Genomic DNA, 23,915 nt, shown 5'->3' with positions numbered 1-23,915 from the left:
GTCCGGGAAAAGGATACCATGAAACAAACTTCCTGAATGATGGCTCTGCTCTTCTCCTCTTCACTGGACAGCAGTCTCTGCACCGGGAAAGAGCACACACATGGTCAGCACCTCTCAAGGACACAAGAAAAACAAAAAATAGGAGCCTTCCTCCAAATAGGCTAGAGTAAAGACAGTGAAAGAAAAGAAGACGCAGAAAGGAGGGCCACATCTTGGTCCCAAGTCAAAGTGGGGACCTTACAGCTCAGCCACATGCCACGGCTGGACCCATACCACTCCACGGCCAAGGCCAAGGCTGGGTCCACCCACTCCAAGGCCAGTTCCGGGCCCACCCCACTCCACAGCCAAGACCGGGCCCACCCCACTCCACGGCCAAGGCCGGCCCACCCCACTCCACGGCCAAGGCCGGGCCCACCCCACTCCACAGCCAAGACCAAGGCCGAGGCCAGGCCCACCCCACTCCACGGCCAAGGTTGGGCCCACCCACTCCATGGCCAAGGGCAAGGCCAGGCCCACCACTCCATGGCCAAGGCCAAGGTCAAAGCTGGGCCCACCCCACTCCACGGCCAAGGCCAAGGACAAAGCTGGGCCCACCCAACTCCACGGCCAAGACTGGGCGTTGCACCACCCCCAAACAAGCCCAGAATCTCTGAGGCCAGTACCCCAGGTAGCCCAGATGCCCCCTCCCGCTGTCCCACCATGTGACCCTCTATTAATGGGTACACTGTGGACACGTCCTTTACACGAGTGGCTTTTAAACTCCTGCCCTGACTGTGCAGTTTCGGCACTGTGAGGTCACTTTCTCCCCAGGCAGCGCCCCTAGTCCTCACCCCAAAGTCAGACACCACAGCTTTAAAGTCCCCTAAAACTCTGATGGCTTCTCACCATCAGAAGAGACAAGAGGACACACAGACTGGAAAAAAGAAACCAACAAAGTAACACGGATAAATCCCTCAGAACACTGTCACTTTGAGATTTCCTTTCAAACCAACCTGGAGCCCGATAAAACGTGGACGTCCTGCCTTACCTTTAGCGCGTACTCTCGGCCACTTCCCAGGTCTTGAGCTTCATACACAAATGCAAACCCTCCTGAAAATTAGGAAATCACACATGTCAGTTCAGTGCTATGATTTTACTCAACATCAAGCTTTTAAAATATCTTTACCAAGGAAAATACAAACTGGACTTGTAGACAGCAATTTGTTTTCTGCAAAAATAGTGGCTCCGATTTATGTAATGCCAGTTTTTAATTATCCTGACTCAGAGGCAGGAACAGAGATCAATGAAGGGAAAAGTGGAGAAAATCAGCAAAGCCAAAGCCAGTTCTGAAAACAAATCAACGAAACTGATAAATTCTAGCCAGACTGATCAGAAGACAGCAAGAGACCGACGGGGCAACTTACCAGCACCTGACAGCCTCGCCCCAATGTGGGAGAGAGAAGAGGGCACTGAAAGTGCAGAGTGACATCACACATGGACGTAGAACAAAGAATGTTTAACAAACCCTTAATGTTAAATAAATTAAAATGTTAGCACATCAAACCCAACAATAGATAAAAAATGATGACACATCATGACTAAGCAGAGTTGGTTTAACAGTTGAAAAGCAATGTAATTCTGTTGTTTTTAGGTTTAATTCGTGTAGCTTTTTCTACCTTCCTACAGGGAAAATTACATCATGAAATTAAAAACTGCCAACACACGAGGAAGAGGAGGAAACGTGCTCGACCTGACAAAGGACACATGAAAGCTCAAGGGCAGCACCGTGCTGGAGGGGGGCGGGCCTGGGCCTAAGACCAAAAATAAGGCAGGACACATGTTCTCACCACTGCTATCCAGTGTCGTACTGGACGCCCAGCCAGGCAGCCAGGCAAGAAAGAGAAAGAAAGGCACCCAGATTGGAAAGGAAGAGGCAAAAACATTTTTCTTTGCAGACAATATTGAGTGCGTATGTGACAATTTTGTGAACCCCAAAAGCCACGATACAAATGAGTTTTTGGAAGGCTGTGGGGTATCAGAACAGTGTACGAAAACCAGCTGTATTTCCACACAAGTTGGGTTAAGCAGAGAGACTTCAGAAACAATAACAACTATATGACCCATAAATGCAAAAATGAGAAATGGGTTTCATCAAAGTGAAGCACTTCTGTTTCTGAAACATGCTGTGGAGGCTGAAAAGGCCGCCGCCAGCAGGACGTCGCAAGTCACATTCCGGATAAGGGACTTCTGTCCAGAAAATACAAACAAAACCCACAATTCAGCAACAAGAATGTTAAAATATCTGAAAAGACACTTCAAATAGACGCAAGTGGCAACAGCATGTGAAAACACCTTCTCCAGCAGCACCCACACGGGACATGCGATTGGAACGTCTGCATTGAGCCTGAGCCCTGCGGGTGCTGGAGGACGGGTAGCATGGGTGCTTGCCCACTGCTGAGGGGACGTAAACCACCGTGACTGCTGTGGAAACCAAGCTGGCAACTTCTGTGGTCAGGTTCCCAGGTGTCTCCCCAGGAAGAACGAAGGCACACCTGCATATAAAGACAGGTATACGGCTGATCGTACTGCGTCACCTGTACCTACCCAAACGGGGAACGACCCATGTGTCCATCAAACGTGAACAGACACACCCGGTGGCCCAAGTGAGACACGACTCAGCAGTAAACAGAACGCAGGCTCCTGCTGACCTGCAGACTCGGAGGACTCCACACTCCAGAAAAAGTCATGCTGAGGGAAAAGAGCCAGGAAAAAGAAGGCAAACTTATGATTTCATTTACAGAAAACTCTAGAAAGTACAACTAATCTGCAGTAACAGGTCAGTGGTTGCCTGGGGGTGGAGCATGAGAAGGAAAGGTTGTCCCGGGGAAGGGGGTTGCGGAGGTGATGGGTTTGCCCAACTATTTCGATTACGGGCATAGTCACGAAGGTGTGTGTGCACTGTGCGTACAGTGTTTTGACATCTACGTGTGCAGTTTGTGGATCATTTGTACTGCAACGTAGCTGTGAAAAATTTAAACTATATAAAAAAATAGATGAAAAGAAATAAATGAAAATCCATGAGACAGACATAGCCAATGGCTGGTTTCACTGGTGGGTTCCAGCAAGCATTAAGAAAGCAGAACAATTTGTACGAAATCTCTACAACAGAGGAGGAGAAAGTAGTTCCTAGACCATTTTTTGAAGCTTGAGGGAAGACAATAAAAACACAATTACAAAGAGAATCAAATATATGGTGATGGAAGGAGAACTGATTCTGGGTGGTGAACACACAATGGGATTTACAGATAATGTAATACAGAATTGTACACCTGAAATCTATGTAATTTTACTAACAATTGTCACCCCAATAAAGTTAAAAAACCACAATTACAGGTCAAAATCACTCATTAACACAGACATAAAAACCCTCAGTAAACACCAGCAAAGCGATTCTGATAGAACCGAGTGAGGACAACACAGCACAGCCACGTGCGACCTGCCCAGGAAGGCACGGCTGCCGCAGCACCACCGCCAGGCGCCGCCGAGCGCAGCAGTGAGCAGCACCGGGGAAGTCGCCGGCTCGCCAGACAGAGAAAGCCTGTCAACATGCAAAGCCCACTCATGAGTTCTTAAAATAGTAAAAAGCTCAGCAAACTGGGGATCAAGAGAAACGTCTTCCATCTGAGACGTGGCAACTATGGAACCCTCTGGCTGGCATGAGCTTTCCTTCTGAGACGGACGAGGCAAGTGCCCACTCTCGGCACCACAGCAGGTAAACGTGCTGCTGGGGGACAGCCCAGCCAGTGCACGGAAGCTGGGAAAAGACAAAGAACGAAGAGCTAAAACGGTCTTACCTGCAGATGATACGACTGTGAAGTCAGACAACCCCAACGACGCTACTGAGAATTCGAGACCAGGACTGTAACCTCAGCACCGCTCTGCGGTCCCCGACCGGCCCTGTGGCTGAGCCGTAGCCACGGGTGCTCGGCTTTCCGTCACCACCCACGGCCTTTCCACTCACCAGACCCGACGGCACCCTCACCCTGGACACGAGCGGATGCCCTCGCGCCCACAGCTCAGGCTGTGCGCTCCTGCCCCACTCTGAAGGGCCCTCCCTGAGTCACCCCCATCCCAGCCACTCCCTGTCCCCAATTTTGTTCCTCCTCCCTAACACTTTCTGATATGTGACAATGTATCACACATTCGTTTGGGTACCTGTTTACTGTCCCTCCCACCAGACTGTAAACTCAGCGAGGCAGAAATTTCATCCCTGTCACTGACATTTGTGCCACCAGCACCCAGAACAGTCTTGACGCGCACCGGGCAGTCGGACGGGGACTGGGCAGATGAACAGGCCCCGGCAGCAGAATCCCAAGGGAAAAGCAGACGTGAGCGCACTCTACCGTTCATACTGCATTTGACGGCCCAAGAGCAGGCTCTGTACGGGCTGCGGACAGGGGCGCAGGCAGGCAAAGGGGCAAAGGAGAGCAAGGGTGCACGCCCAAATTCACACTGGCAGCTGCCTCTGGAGAAGGAAACGCAGCAGGACAGAGGTCACGCAACTTCCGACAGTATCTGTGAGGTCCCGTTAATCAACGCCTGAGCCAATGCTGATTAGTTCTGGGGGGTGCAGCACAGACGTGGGTTCTGTAACTTGGCCCGCTGGTCTGCACTGTTGAAATTTCCTAATGAGACAAGAGCGTGCCCGTTTCAGGACTGCCTTCCAGCTGCACAAATGAAGACGTGTGGGCAGGGGCGGCTTCACACATCAGTGAAGCAAAACAGAGAAATCCCAGGAAGAGAGCCACACACACACACAGGTGGTCCCACGGAGGAAGGATGGCGTTTGCAGTAAATGGTGCTGGAGCGACTGGATATCCTTCGGCAATGGATAAAAGGGCTTTTGATCTAAATACCACACCTTACAACAAGGACTCAGTGTACAAATGTAAAGCTAGGAAACTTACAAAAAAGCACAGGGGAAAATCTGCCTGCTTTACATTGAGGCAGAGTTCCTAGACTCGGCAGCAAAGCCAAGTCACACAGGCAAGTGTGTTAAAAACTTTGCAAAAGCCCCTGTTTAGAGGGTGGAAAGACAGGCTGCTGACTAAGACAGTCTGACAGAGCACTCACATCTACAGTACATGAAGAACCCTTAAACTCAGCAACAACAAAAATACAATTAGAAAATAGGCAAAAGACACAGAGACACTTCACCAATGAGGAGAGACGGGCGGAAGAAGCACATGGCAGCCTTAGAGAAACACCAAGCAAAACTGCAGGGACGTACCACGACACACCTCTGAGAACAAGCACGTAAACACACGGTACAAATGCTGGCCAGGCCACTCAGACACTGGGTCAAGCTCTGTCCCCCAGACGTTACGGGTGGAAGTCCCGACCCCCACGTGACTGTGTGTGGAGCCAGGGTGCCGAGGGAAGTGGCCAGAGTTAGAGGAGGCCACAGAAGTGGCCCTGCTCCCGGGGGCGGGCATCCTAAAGAGGCAGCGCCCCCAGCAGCTCACTCCGTTCGCAGGCAAAGTTGGTGCCGAACAAACTATGGACATACCCACCTGGATGGCTCTCAGAGCCGGGGTGGGGTGGGAAGTGGGGGGTGAAGAGAGCCAACTCCACAAGCACGTGGGGCATTCTTCAAAGGACAAAATTAGAGCAATGGGGAGATAAGTGGTTTCAGGGCACAGTGTGCCTAGGAAAGGACATGAGGGACCCGTGTGGGGATGGGAACTTCCGTGTCTTAAATGTATCAATGTCGAGATCCTGGAGGTGACCTCACTCTAGCTTTCAAGATGTCACCATGGAGAGAATTGGGCGAAGTGTCCTGGGATCTCTGCGTCACTCCCAACCACTGCACGTAAGTCTGCAGTTATCTCAAAATTAAGTTTAAGTGAAAATAACAACACAGCGAGTAAAACGAATCAGGGAAAGACAGGCCATGCACGCTAAGATACCATAGTGTGCAGTCACTTCCCTGGGTATGTTCTGCAACAGGAACCAGGCACAGACACCTGACTGCCCAGGCTGAGCACGGCTCCAGGGCAGCCCAGTGGGGGCAGCAGTGACCCACCCGTGGCCGCCTCTCTTCCTCAAGCACATGTGTGCGTCATATAAAAACAGGACTTGTGTTCAGGAGAAGAAACCCCCACAACTCCCGCCAGTAAGAAATTGGAAAAAGACTGGAACGGACACTTTACACACAAAAGACACATGACTCTAATAAGCAGGTGAAAAATGTCCAATGTGGTTTCATCAGGCAAATGAAAATCCAATCACAAGTAGACATGAGTGCGCGCGCACACGAACAGACACAACGAAAATGACAGACGGCAGTGCATGCTGGCAAGAGTGCGAAGAAGGGTCTCTCCACTGCTGGGGAGGGAGAAGGGGTTCTGCGCTGCTGGGGTGCAGGTGGCACTACTGTGGGGGAAGGGTCTCTGTGCTGCTGGGGTGCAGGCTGCACCGGAGTTTGAGGGAAGGTGCTTGGCAACTGAGGTATTTTACCCGAGAGAAAGGCAAGCATAAGGCCCCAAAAAACGTAAGAAAGTACTCTTGGCAGACTTATTCATAACAGCTCCATGCAAATACCCAAACGTCGTCAGCAGCGAGTGGATGGACAAACTGCGGCAATGGACAGAGTGCACGTGAGAATCACGGTGCCGGCCCTGTGAGCACGGCATGCCAGGGAATGTTCCGGAAGCGGGGGTAGGGGGGCATGAGAGGCTTTCTGGGGTGACTCCTGGTTCTTCATCTCGACAGGTGTTTGGCTATACAGGTGCATGCACCTGTCAAAGCACTTAAATTCTGCATGTTTTACTGTACATCAGTACCTCAATGTAAATTGTTTTTAAGTTAAACAAAACTAGGCGCAGGACATGAGTGCGCAACTCTAGGCGGGAGGGCAGAAGGCCGACCAGCACTGACAGGTGCTCCAATGCACGAGCCAGAGACACACTGGTCAACACCCAGACGCCACTCTTCAAGGGACGTGTATGGGGACGAGAGTCTGGCAGGGAAGCCACAAAGGGTCCCAGACACGGGGTGGCACAGGGCATCGAGCACCAGGACAGTGAGCACCAGGGGCACACCCCCCATTCAGTGACCTCAGTGGGTTGTCAATCAGCAGAGTCCACATTCTACACACACACGGTCACTGGCTGTCTTACAGGGACAGGCCCCCATGCAGACAGCGGGAGCCCAGAGAGGAGCAGGCCAGGGCACCCCACAGCGACCTCCTCGGGGGGACGTCCCCCCATGGCGTCCCACTCCAGGCACCTGCACGCCGCAGGCAGAACCTGGAGGGGTGCTGGTTACTGTAAACCGTCAACGTGGAGCAGCGGAAAGCTGAGCTCTGGCTGTGTTCAGCTCCCACCCGCCCCAGCAATGCCCCGTGCAAAGCAGCTCAGGAGTCCACTGCCACCTGCATGTGCTTGAGACGTTGCTCCCTCCAGGACCAGCTTGACAGACAGCCCGGCTGTCACACAGACTCAGAACTTGTGCTCTGGCAGACGTCAAGGACCCTGGGCCCCCAGCCCATATTCTACCACCCACCAGTCGGTGGCTCTGGCAAGCCCGGACCTCAGCCACCGTCAGGCTCACAGTCCATAGGAAGCACCAGGCTCTGCCTGCCAAACAGCCGGAGCCCCACAAACGTGGGGGTGGTGGCCACGCTCACTGCTTCACGTGGGCGTTACTTACAGCAGACGAGGGGCAGATGGTAAAGCCACCAACCTGCAAGCAAGGAGACTAAGAGGGAGCAATTCATCAGGTGCGAGACGTGGGCCACACGCCAGGCTCCCGAGCCCTGCTGCGAAGACCCTGGTCACTGGAGAATGATGACTTCCGCTCAGCACCCTTGGGTGGCTTCTGTTTTGTAGAACTTAAGACACACGCTCCAATGACAGAAGGACAACGCAGTGCTGAGGGACCTTTGGAGTGGGGCAGACAGTGGGGAGAGCAGCCCCTGCTCAGGCCTCTGGGTCCAGGGACAGGTACAATGAAACAAGGCCGATAAAACCAGGATGTGAGAAGACACCCAGCACAAGACAGCTTCCTACGTGGAAAGGGGACGCGCTATAATGTCAGCGTGCCGTGACCACGGAACCATCTTCTATGGTCCACCTAAAAAACACTGCACTGTGGATACCTGTGGAGGGTGTCCTGGCCCAACAAAGATCCTCTCCTTCCATCTGGCCAACCTCTGGGGTTTCCAAAATGTGCAGCCAGGAGTCGTATCAGTCCTGTGAACACCAGTCCATACGGAGTAGTCTTGCACCCTCTGCCCATCACAATACTCTATGCTGTGAAGGGAACAGCCCTCCAAAAGCAGTGGCAGCGAGGGGGATGTGGGGGTGGGGCTAGGACTGCAAACAGATGGCCCGGAGTTGGTATGAGGTGTACCCTCACGGTACCCCAGAGAGAACACACAACCTTGAGCAAGAACCACATTACGTTCATCAAAGGCCATGCATGGCACACAAGTGTCCCAGCAAACAGGTACTGACTGACTGAAATACCAAGCAACCTCTAGGTAAACACACGTGACCAGTTACACTCGGATTCCATGACAGGTGTGTGGCCTTGTCTTTTTTTCATGAAGAGTTGCCCACATACCATCTTGTCCACCTAGCTGCCAGTGAGTCGGAGAGGAAGCAGCCCGAGCGGGCCTTGCTGTGCTTGACGGGCACTTGATTTGGCAGCGGTGACCACCTCAGGCACCCATTCTGGCAGCAGGACATGGGAGTCAGCGGATCCATAGCAGGAGGACCCAGGAACTACCCCAGAACCCATTCGGCCGAGCGTCTCTGATACTGTGGGTCCACCCAGGAGTTTCCTTTTTTTTTTTTTTTTTTAATGAAAACTTAGAGAACAAGTTCTGAAAAGATTAGAAAGCTATCTCACTCCACATATATTTCTGCCTACAACCCATTTCATGCTATAGGTACAAATTCCAAAAAGCTATGAAAACCCATATTCTTTTTCCTAAATCGTTTGACAGCAAAACCTGATTTATTGGGGTAAGACCTGACATGAACTGATGTGGGGCCATTTAAAGACGTAATTAGCCCACAGTGAGGATAGTTACGCATTTACTCATACATATTAATACATGTATGTATTTGATTACAGAATACTTCCCAACCCGGTGGGAGTATCCCAACACGTACAGAACACATGTTACCTTTCAAAACCTGAAGAATTCTGAAATGCTCAACATCGGTACCCAAGCTTTAGGCTTGGGACGTTCCCCATATTTATACACGACAGCTTGTATTTCACAGCCTATGTGCTGAGGTTGCTGTTTTATGTGCAAGACTTCCTACAGGTTTCTTACCGTTTCAGTTCAGAAAGACACTTCACAAGCTTTTGAGGCTTCAAGCCACCTATTAAGCTTAAAAGGAGGAAATCTACAGTTCACAACTGTATTTTTACCTCCTTACTTGCCTGATTAGCAAAGGGAATAGGCTCTTTTGCACAACCGGGGTGGTCATTATTCCTTGTCTTCCTGGACACCTAGCAATGGGCCCGGGTCCCTCTTTACGTGACCCACCTCCCATCTGCAATTACCCCTCCTAGCCCCTGGCCCTGCTCCTGGCCCTGGCAGGGGTGCATTCACGCCCCTCCCACTTCAGCTTGGCCCTTGGGAACCCTCCCCACTCTCTGCTCCTCCCCTAGGGTCCCCCTGCACGAGGGTCCCGCTGCACGGTGCTGTCCTCTGTCATTGGAGCATGTATCTTATTTTAAGTTCTATAAGGCAGGGGCCACCTACTGTGCACTGTGAATTTCTTAAAGAACCAAAATAATTGCCTGGTATTTTCAGAATAAATGACTTGGTCTGGAGGAACTCTCGTCGTTCCAGCAGGAGTGAGAGGACACCAGACTTCAGCATGTTAGGAGAGGCACTGGTACCTCTGAAAGGAGAAGAGCCTGGGGTGTTTCTCACCAAATCACACCCCAAATGTTTCTTTCTGACCAGAGTGGAGAAAAAGCGGGTGATGATCCTCCAGACAGAACATCCCCTCCAGCCTTTAGGACCGATGACAGCAGAACGGTCAGCGGGTTTCCCGCTTCAAACTGAGCCCAAACGGCAGCAGGGGTGGCCATGGTGACAGCTGAAGCTACAGCCCTGAGAGCTTCCACAGACAGGTTTGGTCTTTCGCGTTGTACCAGTCCCTCACCCCGTGTTAATGTGAGGGAAAGAGTTCTGTTTCGGCATCAGCCCCAACGCCAACTGTGCCAACTGTGCGTGGCCAGCGAGCATCACGACCAGTGAAATCTGACATGTCCCCGTAGACGCCAACGAACAAACCGTAAGGAGAATCCAGGGGAAAGGGGACTGCACCAACACTAGTGGCAGGTTCTCTGCGAGTAAGGGAGAGGGCATTCGGGAAGCCGGAACACCGTGTGGGGAAAAGCTGACCAATTACAAACTGACCCGGAAATGCCTCCATCGCTGGCCAGTCAGACTGAGGCAAGGGGCACACTCGGCGGCAAAAAGGAGGACGCAGGGCTGTGGGACACGCACTGCCTGTTTGCCCCAACAGCCAAGGCGACCAGGACGGAGAACACCCACAATCAGGTGCGCAACACCCACACTCCGCTGAGGGGCGCCAGCGCCTTGTCCCGAGGTCCAGCCCTGTCCCGCCGCCCCCACAACAGCCCTCGACGTGAAAGGAAGGGCCACGTCTCACGCTCGCCTCCAGACTGCAGCCTCTGGTCCCCCTCCATCTGCCTCCACTGCGGCTCTTCACCCACGCGCGCTCTCCACCTGCCCACGGCCACGGCCCCTCCACCAGCCGCAGGTCAGCCCCACAACTGCGGCGACGACCACCTTGCGCCGCCCGACCCGCGCCCCCGACCCCGACCTTTCCCCGGCCTCGCCCGGCTCGGCCGCACGCCCGTCCGCCCCGCGCTGACCCTCGGCGACCAGCCCGGGCCTCACCTTCAGCCAGAACCCGCCGCACCCGCAGCCGCAGCTCGCCCAGCTCCACCGTCTGCCCCACGAAGTCGGTGTGGTCGCGGCCGGCAGCGCCGCCCAGGGACCCCGGGCCCGCCAGGAAGTCGAGCGCCGACTGCAGCAGCGACATGGCGGCGGCCCGCTGCGGGCGCCGAGCGGGGACGCGGGTCCTGAGGCGTCGGGGTCCGCTCCGCTACCGCCGGCCCCAGGCGCACCAGCTTCCGCCCCGACGCGCTGACGCAAACTCGGAAGGACGCCGGCGCCTCGCTTCCGCCGCGCCGGGCGGCTGCGCGTGCGCAGAGCCCTGGTCGCGCTCACCTCGCGGAGAACTTCCGGCCGCCGAGCGCCGTGCGACCGGTCCTGGCTCGCAGCTGATCCGAGCACCTACGTGCCGAAGAGTGTCCGCGGCGACTTCCGCCCAGGTAGTGCGGCTCCTGGCCCCGCTCCTACCGACCCCCGGCGGTCGCGTCTGCGGAGACTGGTTGTCAGGGTGTCCCGTGCGACTGAGCGCCGCGCTTCCCCGGGCGGAGCCGGCCCTGTGCGCGGCGGGTGGCGGGCGCGCGGCGCGCGGTGTCACAGCCCTCGGGAAAGGCTGAGTTTTGCCTCACGGTGACCGAAATGCCCTGCGACATTGAGTAAGATCGGGAGCACCGTGAACGTGCCTGGCCTGTCGGGTTGGTGAGGGGCCCACATAGATGTTAAAGAATTGGGTGTCACCGAAAGACTGAGAGACTTAAACTTCAAAAACCCAGTTTTCCAGCGAGCTTCTGTAGACAAAGCTGGACCCAGAATCCCGTGTGTCACCCATCACCTAGAGCTGTCCCCTCAAGTAACACAGTCACTCGCCTGACCAGCTTGGCTCATTTTTGTTACCTCTCTGGTCCATGTAGACGTTTGAGGCTGCATCCGTGGCCTGTTTATTTGCAAACTGACAAATGAATCCAAAAGCCTCCGTGACCATCTTAATCTTCCCAGCATTCCAAGCTATTAAAACTCTCTTTCCAGCAGATAGCTACATGTGTTACCATCTTTATAATAACAGGGGTTTAGTTTGTACAGTACTTTATTGCTTACGACACCTTTCTATGCAGTGGTTCATTTTAATGACCTTTGAGTATCTAGGAGAAGAAGGCAGTCTGATTAATCCCCCACCCCTTTTTTTGATGAGAAAACAACAACGTTGTTACTTGGCCAAGGTCAACTGGTGGTACGCTGGAATGCCACACAAGTCATAGGGCTTTTCCAACTCGTGCATTTGTCCGGTAAATGGAGTGCAAGTTTGGGGAGCTCAGGCCGGAGCACTGGCTGGAGACGGGTATCAATGTCCTCAGCATGTAGACGGCGCTTGACTGTAACAGCCGGAGCACCAGTGAGAACAGCGTGGTTAGAGAGAAGGCTTAGAGCCTCCGGGCAGTAGACCAGCACGTAGAGAAGGAGCAGGGAGGAAACCAAGGGAGCATTGTGTCATGGAGCCAAGGAAAGAGGGTGTTTCCAGGGACAGAAAGGCAAAGTGTCCACTTAATAGTCCGGTGGAAAAGGAATGAGATGCGCCTTGGATGTAGCAACAATGAGACTGTTGGTGATCTGGCCAAGAACGGTTTCATTGCAGTGGTGGTGTGCAAGCCGGACGTCACCATACGCGGAAGGAGAGAAAAAATAAAGAGGTGGTGATAACGCAGGAAGTTTGGCTGTGGAGAAGGAAGTGTGGGAGCCAGATTGATGACGTGGTATTGAGATGTTGTGAGATGGGGGAGTCTTGAGCAGTGTGAAGCTGATGGAAGGGGGGCAGTAAAGAGAGGTTTGCTGGTATAGGAGAAGGGGGAGTGATGGAGTGAGGTCCCCTCGAAGATAGGAAGAAATGACCTCCAGAGCACGGGGAGGCATCCTTTACTGTGGACATAGGAAAACTCTTTTCACTGTGAAAGGAGGAAAGGAAGATGGGTGGTAGTTGCAGGTAATTTCATGTGTTTATTGGAATGAAAGTGAAAGAATTCTCTAATGGCTCCTATTTTCATTGTGAGTGAGGAAAAGAAAACACCTACTGAAAATGAGAAGGGAGATGAGAAAGCCAAGGTTTAACCAGTGTGGAAAAATCGGTAATAGTTTTGTGGAAAACTCACCTAGAAAGCATGATAAAGTTTGAGGGTTCATTTGAATTTGGAGGCCATGAATTTATGTGACCTAGGATTGGGAGGAGCTTTCTAAATAGTGTAATTACTTTGGAAGCCAGAGTCGACTCAGACTTTTTATGTCATAAGTATTTATGGAGCACCTTTATAAACTGGCACTGCCCTAGATGCCCTAGTTACACCCTCTTGACCCAAATCGATATCTCCAGGCCACACTTCTCTCCTGAATTCTCAGACATTTGTTCTGAGATATCTCACCTCATACATACATGCCTGAAACTGAATTTATGGACTTCATCCCCAAATGTGTAGCTCTGTAGTAGATTTCATAGCAAAGAATATTACCAGAAATTAAGAGAGGATCATTGCATAGTGATGAAGGGTTAAATTCATCAAAAAGACATAAGTATCCTAAGCAGTTCCGCACACAGTAATAAAGCTTTAAAATGTATGAAGCAAAACTAATGGAACTGCCAGGACAGATAGAGACCCCACAGTTGCAGTTGGAGATTTCAATACTCCTGTCTCAGTAAATGATAGAACAAGTACCCAGAAATCACCATCAATCAACTTGACCTAAAGACATCTATGTAACATTCTACACAATAACAGCAGAAGACACATTTTCAAGTGTAAGCAAGTTACCAAGATGGATCATATTATGGGATATGAAACAAATAAGTTCCCTGACCACAAGGATAGGAAGTTAGAAATCAAGAGGTACCTAGAAAATCATCCAAATATTTGGAAACTGAATGACTCACTTTTGATCAATCACCCATGGGTCAAAGGAGAAATCAAAGGGAAATTGGAAGTTTGAGTGAAAATAAAAATGCAGCATTTCAAAATTTGTGGAATATGGCTAAAACACGATAGATCTCAAATCAGTAGCTTCAGCATTCATCTTAAGAAAGTAGGAAATTGAGGGGCCGGCCCGGTGGCTCAGGCGGTTGGAGCTCCATGCTACTGACTCCGAAGGCTGCCGGTTTGATTCCCACATGGGCCAGTGGGCTCTCAACCACAAGGTTGCCAGTTCAATCCTCGAGTCCAGCAAGGGATGGTGGCTGCGCCCCCTGCAACTAGTAATGGCAATTGGACCTGGAGCTGAGCTGTGCCCTCCACAACTAAGATTGAAAGGACAACAACCTGACTTGGAAAAAAGTCCTGGAAGTACACACTATTCCCCAATAAAATCCTGTTCCCATTCCCCAATAAAATCTTTTAAAAAATAAAATAAAAAGTAGGAAATTGAGAGAATAAAATTTAATTGTTTTAAGTAAAAAAAAAAAAAAAGTAGGGGAAAAAAGCAAATAAAATCCAAAGGAAGTACAAAAATGTAATTTATAATAAAATAATAAATTATTAATACTTGCTCAACATAATATTAGCAATAACAAATATCACAGTGGAAAGCAATGAAACAGAACAAAAACAATAGAGAAAATCAAACCAAAAGCTGATTCTTTGAGAAGATCAATAAAATAGAGAAATCTCTGGCCAAATTGAACAAGCAAAGACACGACAAATTAACAATATCATAAATAAGAATGATGACATCATAGCTAAAAGGATGATAATCAGAGACCACAAGCAACTATGCCAATAAATTCAACCACTGAGACTGAAGGAACAAATTCCTTGAAAGACACTACCGAAGCTCACTGGAAAAGCAATAGATATGCTAAATAGGTCTATGTCTATTAAAGCATTGAATTTGTAATTAAAAACATTCCCTCAAAGGAAGTTCCAGACCTAGGTGTCTTCACTGGGAATTCCACCAAACATATAAGGAGACAGTAATACCAATTCTAGGCAGACACTTAAAATTGATTTCCCAGCTCACTCTATAAGGACAGTGTTACTCTGATAGCAAATTTGACAGATGTTACACAAAAAGAAAACTAATGGCTAATATTCCTCAGACATAGATACAAAAAATTTTTTAAACATTTTTTTGCAAATTGAATCCAACACTATATAAATTTGGAATTTTGATAGGGATTACATTAAATCTGTAGATCAATTTGCGAAGTAGTGACATCTTAATACTGAGTCTTCCAGTCGAACAGAGGATGTCTTTCCATTTATTTAGGTCTTTAATTAATCTCTTTCAACAAAGCTTTGTACTGCCTTTGTTAAATTTGTTCTAAGTATTTTGATATTATTATAAATGTAATTTTCTTAAATTTATTCTTAGATTGATTATTTCTAGTGTGTATAAATGCATTTGATTTTTGTATATTGACCTTATTTCCTGCAACCTTGCTGAACTCATGTGTTAGTTCTAACAGTTTTCTTGTGTGGATTCCTTAGGATGTTCCATAAACAAAATCATGTATTTACAAATAGAGATAGTTTTACTTCTTCCTGTCCAGTCTGTGTGCCTTCTGTCGCATTTTCCTGCCTAATTGCGCTGGCTAGAATCTCCAGTACAGTGTCGAATAGCATTGGTTACAGCGGACACCCTTCTCTTATCCCTAATCTTAGGGGGAAGTTTTCAGTCTTTGCCATTAAGTATGGCATTAGCTGTGGGTTTTTATAGTAGACTGCCTTTATCAGGGTGAGGAAGTTCTGTTCCTAGTTTGTTGAATGTTTTTATCATTAAGAGGCGCAAACACGCCTCCCTCGGGGCTGACGCCTCGTGGGCATGCGCACTGGGGCGTATGCCTGTTCCCTTGGCTCCGAGCGAAAGGGGCACCCCTTCCTGCCGAGCTCGTATCCCCTCACCCTGCCTCTTAACTGCTGACTTGCAGACCTCAGTAGCGTCCCGTCTCCACTGCACCCCTGGTTGCTGGTGACGCCAATCCCTTACGTGTTTATTCGTACTGGGTTCTTCCTGTTCAGAAATGACCGATAACCCTCTGTGACTGGTTTTGGATGCTGTCTGTCTGCTCTGTATCGTCATGGTGAGGGTTGGCACTCTGGGTAGCAGCTGCTGCATCTCAGTGACCCGCCTCCCTGTCCCAGTTCCTGCTGCTTTGCAGTGTCAGCAGTGTCTTCTGCAGGGGGAACGCAGGGCACCCTGTCCCTTCCGAGCTTCCTTCACCTCAGGAGGTCTGCCCCCTGTACCACCGTCCTGACGAACCCCCCGCCCTCTCGTCTGAGAGCCCTCTCGTCTGAGAGCCCTGGTCATGCTGCAGTCTGGACCCTGCTGCTCTTCTCAATTGCCTGCCCCTTGCGGACAGCGTCCTGCTATCCCCATGCCCTGTCAGACAACCTCGTCCTCCAACAACGTTTGCTGGGAACCCAGCCCCTACCTCGAGCCTGACCTTGACGTGCTGTGTCTACTGCCCACAGCACCTCCACGATGGTGCCCAGCTCTGCGAATGGCCACTCTGGCGGTCACTCACTTGCTTCAGTATACATCCACAGTTCCTGGGGCAGCCTAGGGCCCTGCAGTGAGGGGACTGCCCCGTGCAGCTGGGGCTCCCGTCACAGCTGGAGTCTTCCCAAGAGGCACCAGAGCCACCCTTAGTGGCCTCTCACCTGTGTTCACAGACACGCCTCTGATACTCAGATGTCCAGGGAGCTCTGTGCTTGGGGCATTTGCTGGCTGTGTGCCTTGGACCCAGGTGGCCCGGCTCCCCTGTTGGGCTGACATCCAGGACCCCATTTGGCAGCACCCTTCTGTGGTGCGGGCAGGTGAACGGCCAGGATGGCAGCTGCCTTCCTACCTAGGGCTTGATTCCCCCAAAGAGTACAGAGGTAGTGCAGCCCCCTTCAGAGAAACGGACGGCCGCTTGCCCTGCACAGTTGAGATGCAGCAATGGAGGAATTGGGGAGGCTGGATCTGGCCCCCACAGGGCCTCTGGCACTTGGTCCTATAGGACATCCCATGTTTAGGATGAAAGCGTCTGACAGCACAGCGTCTGGTGTTGGACAAGGGTTTTGGGCCCCTTACCTGGTGACACGTGTAGAGCACCCACCGTATGTCCTTTGTGCCTTCTCTTGCCTCTCCTGTTTCTAGAGGGTAGCTGCGGTACAGAGCACGTCTCCTAGGTCACGGCGTTCAGCAATGACATGGTGCTCTTCGTGGAGGCTGAACAGAGGGGCAGGGACTCTTCCCACCCTGTGTCACCCCTGAAGCCAGCAGGGGCAGCCCCCCAGTAGCACCCCGGCATGTTCAGACCTGTGCTTCTTCTCAGGCCCTACCATGTCCAGGCCCCGGACCCCAGACCCAGCCCTGGACATGCAGGGAGACTCCCCCACGGGCACGAGGAACGAGGACGATGCCGACAGAACCCAGCACTCCCATCGCATGCTCAACTTCAGTGACGCACTGCTGTCCATCATCGCCACCGTGATGGTCTGTGGGGCCGTGCAGCGCAGCCTACCCTGCCCAGCCCCCACGGACCCCAGCCACATCCTCCCAGCAGACCCTGACCCTTCCCAGCTGCATCCTGGGCTCCCCAGCCCCTCAGGCAGTTGTAGGGGTGGGGGGAGTGGCATTGGAGAAGCAGTCAGTGCCCACCCAGCCCAGGAAGTGGCCTCAGCCCCTTTTGTCTTTGTTCTTGCAGATCCTGCCGGTGACCCACACGGAGATCTCCCCGGAGCAGGTACTTGAGCACAGTCTGCAATGTCTGGGGTCAGGCTCAGGGTCCTTGAGCCCAAATCTGGGCTCCACTCGAGGCGCCAGGACAGGAGGGACAGCACTCAGCCCCCAGCCCGGCCTGCACACAGAGGCAGAGTCCTCGGGAGCCAAGGCAGGTGCAGGAGCCTGCCCGGGTCGAGTCGGGTCCTGGTGCGCAGATTCCACCGTAGGCCCTGGAGCGTCCCTCACAGCGGGTGCTCAGGGAGCAGCAGGCGGCCTGCCTGTCTGACCAGTGGGCCCACAGCTGACGGCCTCCAGGGAGATGCCCCACCTGGGCCCTCTGGACGCACAGGGACACGGGTGGTTTTTGTCACAGAGGTGAGTGAGAACAGTGTTCTAAAGCAGTTTCCATTGACAGCCAACTTGGAATATTTCTGTTTGTAAGTTAAATAGCAACAGGGTTGGACATGATTTCAGAAGTCATTTGAAAGTCCCTGGGGCCTCCTTGCGCGTGGAGGGGTGTCCTCGAGGCTGAGGCGTGGGTGGCCGTGCCGGGCCTGCCAAGCCCGCGCACGGCTGCGGTCCAGTCCCTACCAGCACACTGAGCCCGGCTGTCAGTGGGGGCTGTGGGGCTGCTCAGAGTTGGCTTTTGCGTCTGGAAAGGTAACAGTGCTTCTCGTAGGGTTTTGCTGGGAATTAAGTAGGAATGCAGGTGGAGCCTGGCATGAGCAGCTGGCACCCAGCACAGAGACTGAGGGCCCAGTGCCGATTCCTCTGTTCCGCCCCCCCGCAGAGGGACCCCGCTGGGCTCAGGAAAGCCCTGTCCCCACTGGGGGCCACCGCACACCATGGAGTACAGCTGTGTGATGGTGACGCTTTTCTCTGTTCCAGCAATTTGACAAAAACATACAGAAACTTCTAGCAACCAGGATTGCTGTCTACCTGATGACGTTTCTCATCGTGACCGTGGCCTGGGCAGCACACACGAGGTATGGGGTCTGGCCGGGGCTTCCCCTCAGTGCGTGAGCCAGTGGGTGCAGCCCACCTGGCTGGCATCAGCACCACAGCAAGCGACAAAACCCCGCTCTCAGGGTGTCGGGGTGTCGAGCAGCCCCTCTCCTCCAGGCTGAGCCCCTCCCCGCCCATCACCCAAGTGCTTCCTCCAAGCCTCTGCTTCCTCCTGTGCGCATGGCAACAGCAGAGCTGACCGCTCCAGGGGCAGTGAAAGGGGGCGACATGTTTGCAGGTCTGGCCAGAGCTGCCACCTCACGACAGCATCGGGAGGGCTCTGGAAGGGCTGTGAGCTGACAGCCCCGACCAGGGACTGGCCCTCTGCGCCCTGTACCAGTCATGGTGTGCCCGGCCCCCGTCAGTCCCAGGACCCTGGCCACGACGATGAGGCTCTGGGACCCATGCTTCCTGTGAAGGAGGAAAAGGGTCCTTAGGATCCGAGGGAAACGGCCCCAGAGCTTCAAGGGACCTCTGAGCCCTCGAATGGGGCTCCCAGGCATAGAGTGGGGATGGGTGTGGAGTGTCTTGAAAAGGAGATGCTCTCTGGCGGGCGATGCTGGGTGCTCAGGAAAACCCAGGGCCTTCTGCTGGCACTCGCATTAAAAGTGTCTCAGTGTTTTCAGCACAGTGACTGTTCCTGGTGGGGACAGGCCCAGGGACAGCTTTTCTCCTCCTCCCTTGTTTACAGAGCCAGGTGGGTCACAGCCACCCCTGTCCCATCCTGCTGATGGCCAGGCTCCCGTTACCAGCAGCAAGGACAGGGCCACACAGCGCCTGATTTGTCTGCTGGGTCACAGAGGACACTCCCTGCGGCTGCTGGGGCCCCGGGGCCCTCGTGGCAGGGCTGGCATCTGTAGGGGACGTGGCCCCTTCCTCTGACTTTGGCAGAGAACACTGCCCTGGGGCCACCGTTGGCCCCTGGCTGGACACAGACCACCCAGGTGGGGGCACTGCGGCCTGCTGAGCCCAGTCCAGGAGAAGGCCATGTCCTTAGAGGCATCAGAGCCCTGAGGGGGCACCCTGGAGGGGCTGGGTGAGGAGGGCGGGCCCTCAGAACAGGGTTTTTGTTTCTAGGTCCGGAACTGACCAGTGAGCTCTGCTCAGTTTTCGGTCGTGCCTTCCTGCAGGACCTAGAACCATCTCTGCAGAATAGGCTACTCCAACGGGTTTAGTGCATGGCATCCTTCCTGAAAGGATCTCCTTTTTTAAAAATGGTCTTTGGACACAGGCCTGAAGAACAGATTCATTGTAGGTTGGAGCTTGTCTGTCACAGGGTTTCTGGTCTCCTGGGAAGCCAGGGGACGTCCCAGAGCATTGGAACGGGCAGCCAGTGACCCCTGAGGGTGTGTTCTCCCATGGGCTCCACACAGGCCCCCCTCCATGGCTACGGCTGCAAGAGCAGGATCGGCCTGCCCCACAGCTACCAAGTGCTTCCATGTGTTGGTAGACTGGTTCTCTGTTCAGGGCAGTGGCTGTAAGTGACAAGGGGACATGTGGACATGTTAGCATGGCAGTTTCCCTGAGACTTACATTTTCTTTATGTTTTCAGCATTTTCCAACCTTTATACGCTGCGTAGTATTTTAAATTTGGTTTAAAGGACATAATTAAATGGTGTTTGAATGGGAAAATACTGGAAAATATGTTTGATGCTATCAGGGCCATATTTTGTTGATGGCGTGTCTTCTCTTTTCCTTAAATCCTGTAGATTGTTCCAGGTTGTTGTGAAAATAGATGACACACTTGCCTTGCTCAACCTGGTGAGTTTTTCCTTTTGTTTCTTTGGAAATGATTCCACGTGTAACCCCACCCTCCGTGGAGGAGTGAAGGGAAGCACTCAGCTTGTCCGGTGTCCTGTGCACCCTCTGGGCGGGCAGGGGGTAGGGCCCCGCCCGCCTGGAGTGACCTGCCTGCCACCCCTCCTGCTTCCCAGGCCTGCATGATGACCATCACCTTTCTCCCGTTCACAGTGAGTACTGGCAATTTCCTAGGCCTCACTGAGCAGCCCCTGGGGTCCGGCCCGCATTCTGCTAGCTTCTGGGGAGGGGCCCCCAAACCCAAGCTGCTCCCTCCTCAGAGGCTCAGACCCATGGGTGGCCCAGGGCCCGGACTCGCACTTGGGAGCAGGAGAGGAGGCTCAGGGGGCTGGCAGGCCTGTCTGCCTGGGGCTGCAGGCTGGGTGGAGGAAGGCCTCCCAGGGCCAGTGCGGACCCAGCCCCAGCGTGGACCCCACTCCCAGAACTCTGTGCGAGCCAAGGCTAAGCGCACAGGGCCGCCCACCACAGCATTGGGGCCTGGGGATTTCTAGGAATCTGGTGACAGTCAACTTTCAAGGCTTAAAGCATCCAAGGGAATTGCTCTCATGGGAAGAGACCCCAGGGCCCCGGCCGCCCGGCCCCACCTGAGACCGTTAAGCCAGCACACCCTGCTTTGTCTTTTCTTGGCTGCAGTTTTCCTTAATGGTGACCTTCCCCGAGGTGCCCCTGGGCATCCTCTTGTTCTGCGTGTGTGTGATCACCATTGGGGCCGTGCAGGTGGGATACCCGGGCCTGCCCTCCCCTCCCCACATACGTGTCCTCCGGGGCACGGGAGCTCGGGTGGGATGTGGCTTGGTGGCTGCGGGGAGGGCCGTGCAGACGGAGCTCATTGTGGAGCGCCTGTCGTGGGCCGCAGCAGAGAACCCGGAGGGGCTGGGGTCCCAGGCCCCCGTGCCCGTTGCCGAGAGGGTACAGCGGGGCCACCCGGGGTTCTTGGCAGGGCGGGGTGGAGCTGAGACCCACCCCAGTCTGCCCAGGAGCGTAGCAGGGCTCCTGTCTCCCCTGCACCCCTAGAAGGCACTGCTGTGGCCTCAGCACAACTCCCCTCTGAGTGCTGCGCCCTAGGCTCCGCTCTCCCACAGGCGCTGATAGTGGTGTACGCGTTCCACTTCCCTCACCTCCTGAGCCCCCAGATAGCGCACTCCGCCCACCGTGCCCTGTGCCGGCGACACATCCTATACATCGTGCTCCGGGGCCCAGCACTGTGCTTCGCAGCCGCCGGCTTCTCCCTGTTCTTCTACCCTGCAGTAAGTGGGGGTGGGAGGCACCCACAGGAGCCCTGCGTGTCGGCGGGTGTCTGGTTTGTCACCCACGGGATACTTTCAAGGTTCACATGTGCTGTGGCGTGTCGGCACCTCCTTTCTTTTCGTTACCCAGTAATATCCCACTGCGTGCATGGACCCCCTTTGCTTCCCACCATCTGCTCGCAGACACTCGGGCGGCTCCCACGTTTTCGCTGTAGTGAGCAGGGCAGCTGTGAACACGGGTGTGCAAATCTCTCTTCGAGACCCTCTTGCACTCTCAGGTGTATGCCCAGAAGTGGGTTGCTGGGTCACAGGGAAGGTCTGTGTTTAGCTTCTGAGGACCCCACACTGTCCCCCAGCGGCCAGTGCTTTGCGTTGCCGCCGACAGCACAGGGCTCCCTGTCCCGCGTCCCGCCTGCACGTGTGTCTGCTCCTCTGAGTGGCCGTCGTCCTGGGTGTGAGGGGCGTCCCAACTGTGGGTTTTTTTTTTAATTTTTTAAAGATTTTATTGGGGAAGGGGAACAGGACATTACTGGGGAACAGTGTGCACTTCCAGGCCTTTTTTCCAAGTCAAGTTGTTGTCCTTTCAATCTCAGTTGTGGAGGGTGCTGTTCAGCTTCAAGTTATTGTCTTTTCAGTCTTAGTTGTGGAGGGCACAGCTCAGCTCCAGGTCCAGTTGCCATTGCTAGTTGCAGGGGGCACAGCCCACCATCCCATGTGGGAATCGAACCGGCAGCCTTTGGAGTTAGGAGCATGGAGCTCTAACTGCCTGAGCCACCGGACTGCCCCCCCCACCCCCCCGTGGTTTTGATGCCTCTCCTGGGTGGTTAGTGGCATGAGTATCTCACAGCTTCTTGGCCATCGTGATTCTTGAGAAATGTCTGCTCAGGGCCTCTGCCCGTTTTCAGTTGGGTGTGTAGCCCTATTCTGGATACTAGATCCTCATCACACACGTGCCTGGCAGGCATTTTCGCCCACTGAGCAGTCTGACCTCTCCGCGGTTATGTTCTTCAAAGCACAAAGGTGTTCACTTGATGAGGTGTAACTGCTGTGTTTCTGTTGCTTATGGTGCCCTCAGGAGCAGTGCGCCGGGGGGACTCTCGGCTCTGCCCCTGACACGTCGTGTGTCTTGTGCAGTCGTACCTGCTGATGGCAACGGTCATCTTTCTCCCCTACGTGAACAAGGCTGCCAGCTGGTGCCGACGCAGGCTCGTGGGTGGGTGCCCAAGCACCCGCGACGGCACACGTCCCTGTGGGGTCCCCTCCCCTGGCCTGCATGCTCCCAGCCCCGTGGGGAAGAGGGCAGTGATGTCCATGCTGGCTCCACAGCCCCAAGGGCTTGGCCAGCTCCTCCTTCCTGCCATGTGCACAGGCCCCCAGGAGCCCCCAGCCCACAGCGTGGAGGTCTTCACTTTCGACCTGCAGGAACCTCTTAGCAAGGAGCGGGTGGAGGCCTTCAGCGACGGGGTCTATGCCATCGTGGCCACGCTCCTCATTCTGGACATCTGGTAAGAGGCCATGCTCAGGCCATCCCAGCCTCCTGGCACCACCCTCTCCCAGAGAAGGAACCCACCTGGGGCAGCGCTCCCAGCGTGTGGGGCCTCCTGTGCCAGCAGCCCCACCTCAGCACCGCAGGGGCAGGGGTTGCTGGCAGAGTGCACAGACCAGTGGGCAGGCGGGCCGCCTCCTGCCCCATCTCTCCCTGCGCCGTTGGCCTCCACTGTCCCAATCCACCCCTTCAGGCTGCCACTGGTCTGATCTTGGTTGTCATATTTTCACTTCTAAGCGTTTTATCTGCTGCTTTTCAAATCTCTCTCCCTTTTCAGTCTCCTGTTCCTTGGTCGTGTCTCAGTACATTCTTATTTCGTTAAACATGTTAGAAACTCTGATTTTAGGTTCTGTGTCTGACAGTGTAGTCTTGATTCTCCTTATTCGCTCCTGGTAGCTCTTGCCTACTGTAATTTGAATTTTAAAAATCAGGAGCAAGGATCCATTGGTACGGATCTCTGAGGCTTAGACCTAAGCTTCCGGAATGATCTGCCTTTGCTACCACCTGCAGCCAGGGCCATGCTAGCTTGGGTCACTTCAGTGACTGGTGTGAGCACAGAGCAGCTGTGGTTGGGGGCCTGGGGAGGGGACGTTCTTCCCTCCCCACTTCCCCCTCCATCCATAGGCATGGCCACCTGCCCGGCTGGCCCTGAGGACCTGAATGGGGCCCCCAGGCAGCACCCCTA

At 53.6% G+C, this 23,915-nt stretch overlaps 2 protein-coding genes across 7 annotated transcripts in view; one reads left to right on the top strand and one right to left on the bottom strand.

Moving 5' to 3' along the window:
• GAK (cyclin G associated kinase) overlaps positions 1-11,180 on the bottom strand; it is a 53,302-nt gene extending 42,122 nt beyond the window's left edge. For 2 of the 4 annotated variants that reach the window (XM_019712469.3, XM_019712471.3), the window contains exons 1-3: positions 10,937-11,180; positions 1,028-1,089; positions 18-77 (exon numbers count right to left, since the gene is read on the bottom strand). In XM_019712469.3, coding sequence (XP_019568028.3) covers positions 18-77; positions 1,028-1,089; positions 10,937-11,081 — 267 coding nt within the window. In that variant the 5' untranslated portion in view covers positions 11,082-11,180. Of the gene's footprint in view, positions 1-17; positions 78-1,027; positions 1,090-2,583; positions 2,677-10,936 lie in introns of those variants that run through there. The other 2 variants (XM_019712472.3, XM_074319945.2) reach the window with 2 other exon arrangements.
• Positions 11,174-23,915, top strand: part of TMEM175 (transmembrane protein 175) — a 14,851-nt gene continuing 2,109 nt past the window's right edge. The window contains exons 1-10 of one of the 3 annotated variants that reach the window (XM_019712481.3): positions 11,174-11,373; positions 17,226-17,386; positions 17,598-17,636; positions 18,503-18,600; positions 20,329-20,380; positions 20,554-20,589; positions 21,071-21,154; positions 21,520-21,684; positions 22,819-22,897; positions 23,054-23,189. In XM_019712481.3, the coding sequence (XP_019568040.2) occupies positions 17,234-17,386; positions 17,598-17,636; positions 18,503-18,600; positions 20,329-20,380; positions 20,554-20,589; positions 21,071-21,154; positions 21,520-21,684; positions 22,819-22,897; positions 23,054-23,189 (842 nt within the window). In that variant the 5' untranslated portion in view covers positions 11,174-11,373; positions 17,226-17,233. Of the gene's footprint in view, positions 11,374-11,393; positions 11,587-17,225; positions 17,387-17,597; positions 17,637-18,502; positions 18,601-20,328; positions 20,381-20,553; positions 20,590-21,070; positions 21,155-21,519; positions 21,685-22,818; positions 22,898-23,053; positions 23,190-23,915 lie in introns of those variants that run through there. The other 2 variants (XM_074320003.2, XM_019712482.3) reach the window with 2 other exon arrangements.

The sequence above is a fragment of the Rhinolophus sinicus genome, chromosome 1, assembly GCF_057876585.1.
Source record: "Rhinolophus sinicus isolate RSI-liver-muscle chromosome 1, RSI-T2T, whole genome shotgun sequence".
Taxonomy (NCBI): Eukaryota; Metazoa; Chordata; class Mammalia; order Chiroptera; family Rhinolophidae; genus Rhinolophus; species Rhinolophus sinicus.
The sequence above is the reverse complement of the archived record's forward strand: the minus strand, read 5'-3'. Positions and strand labels throughout refer to the sequence as shown.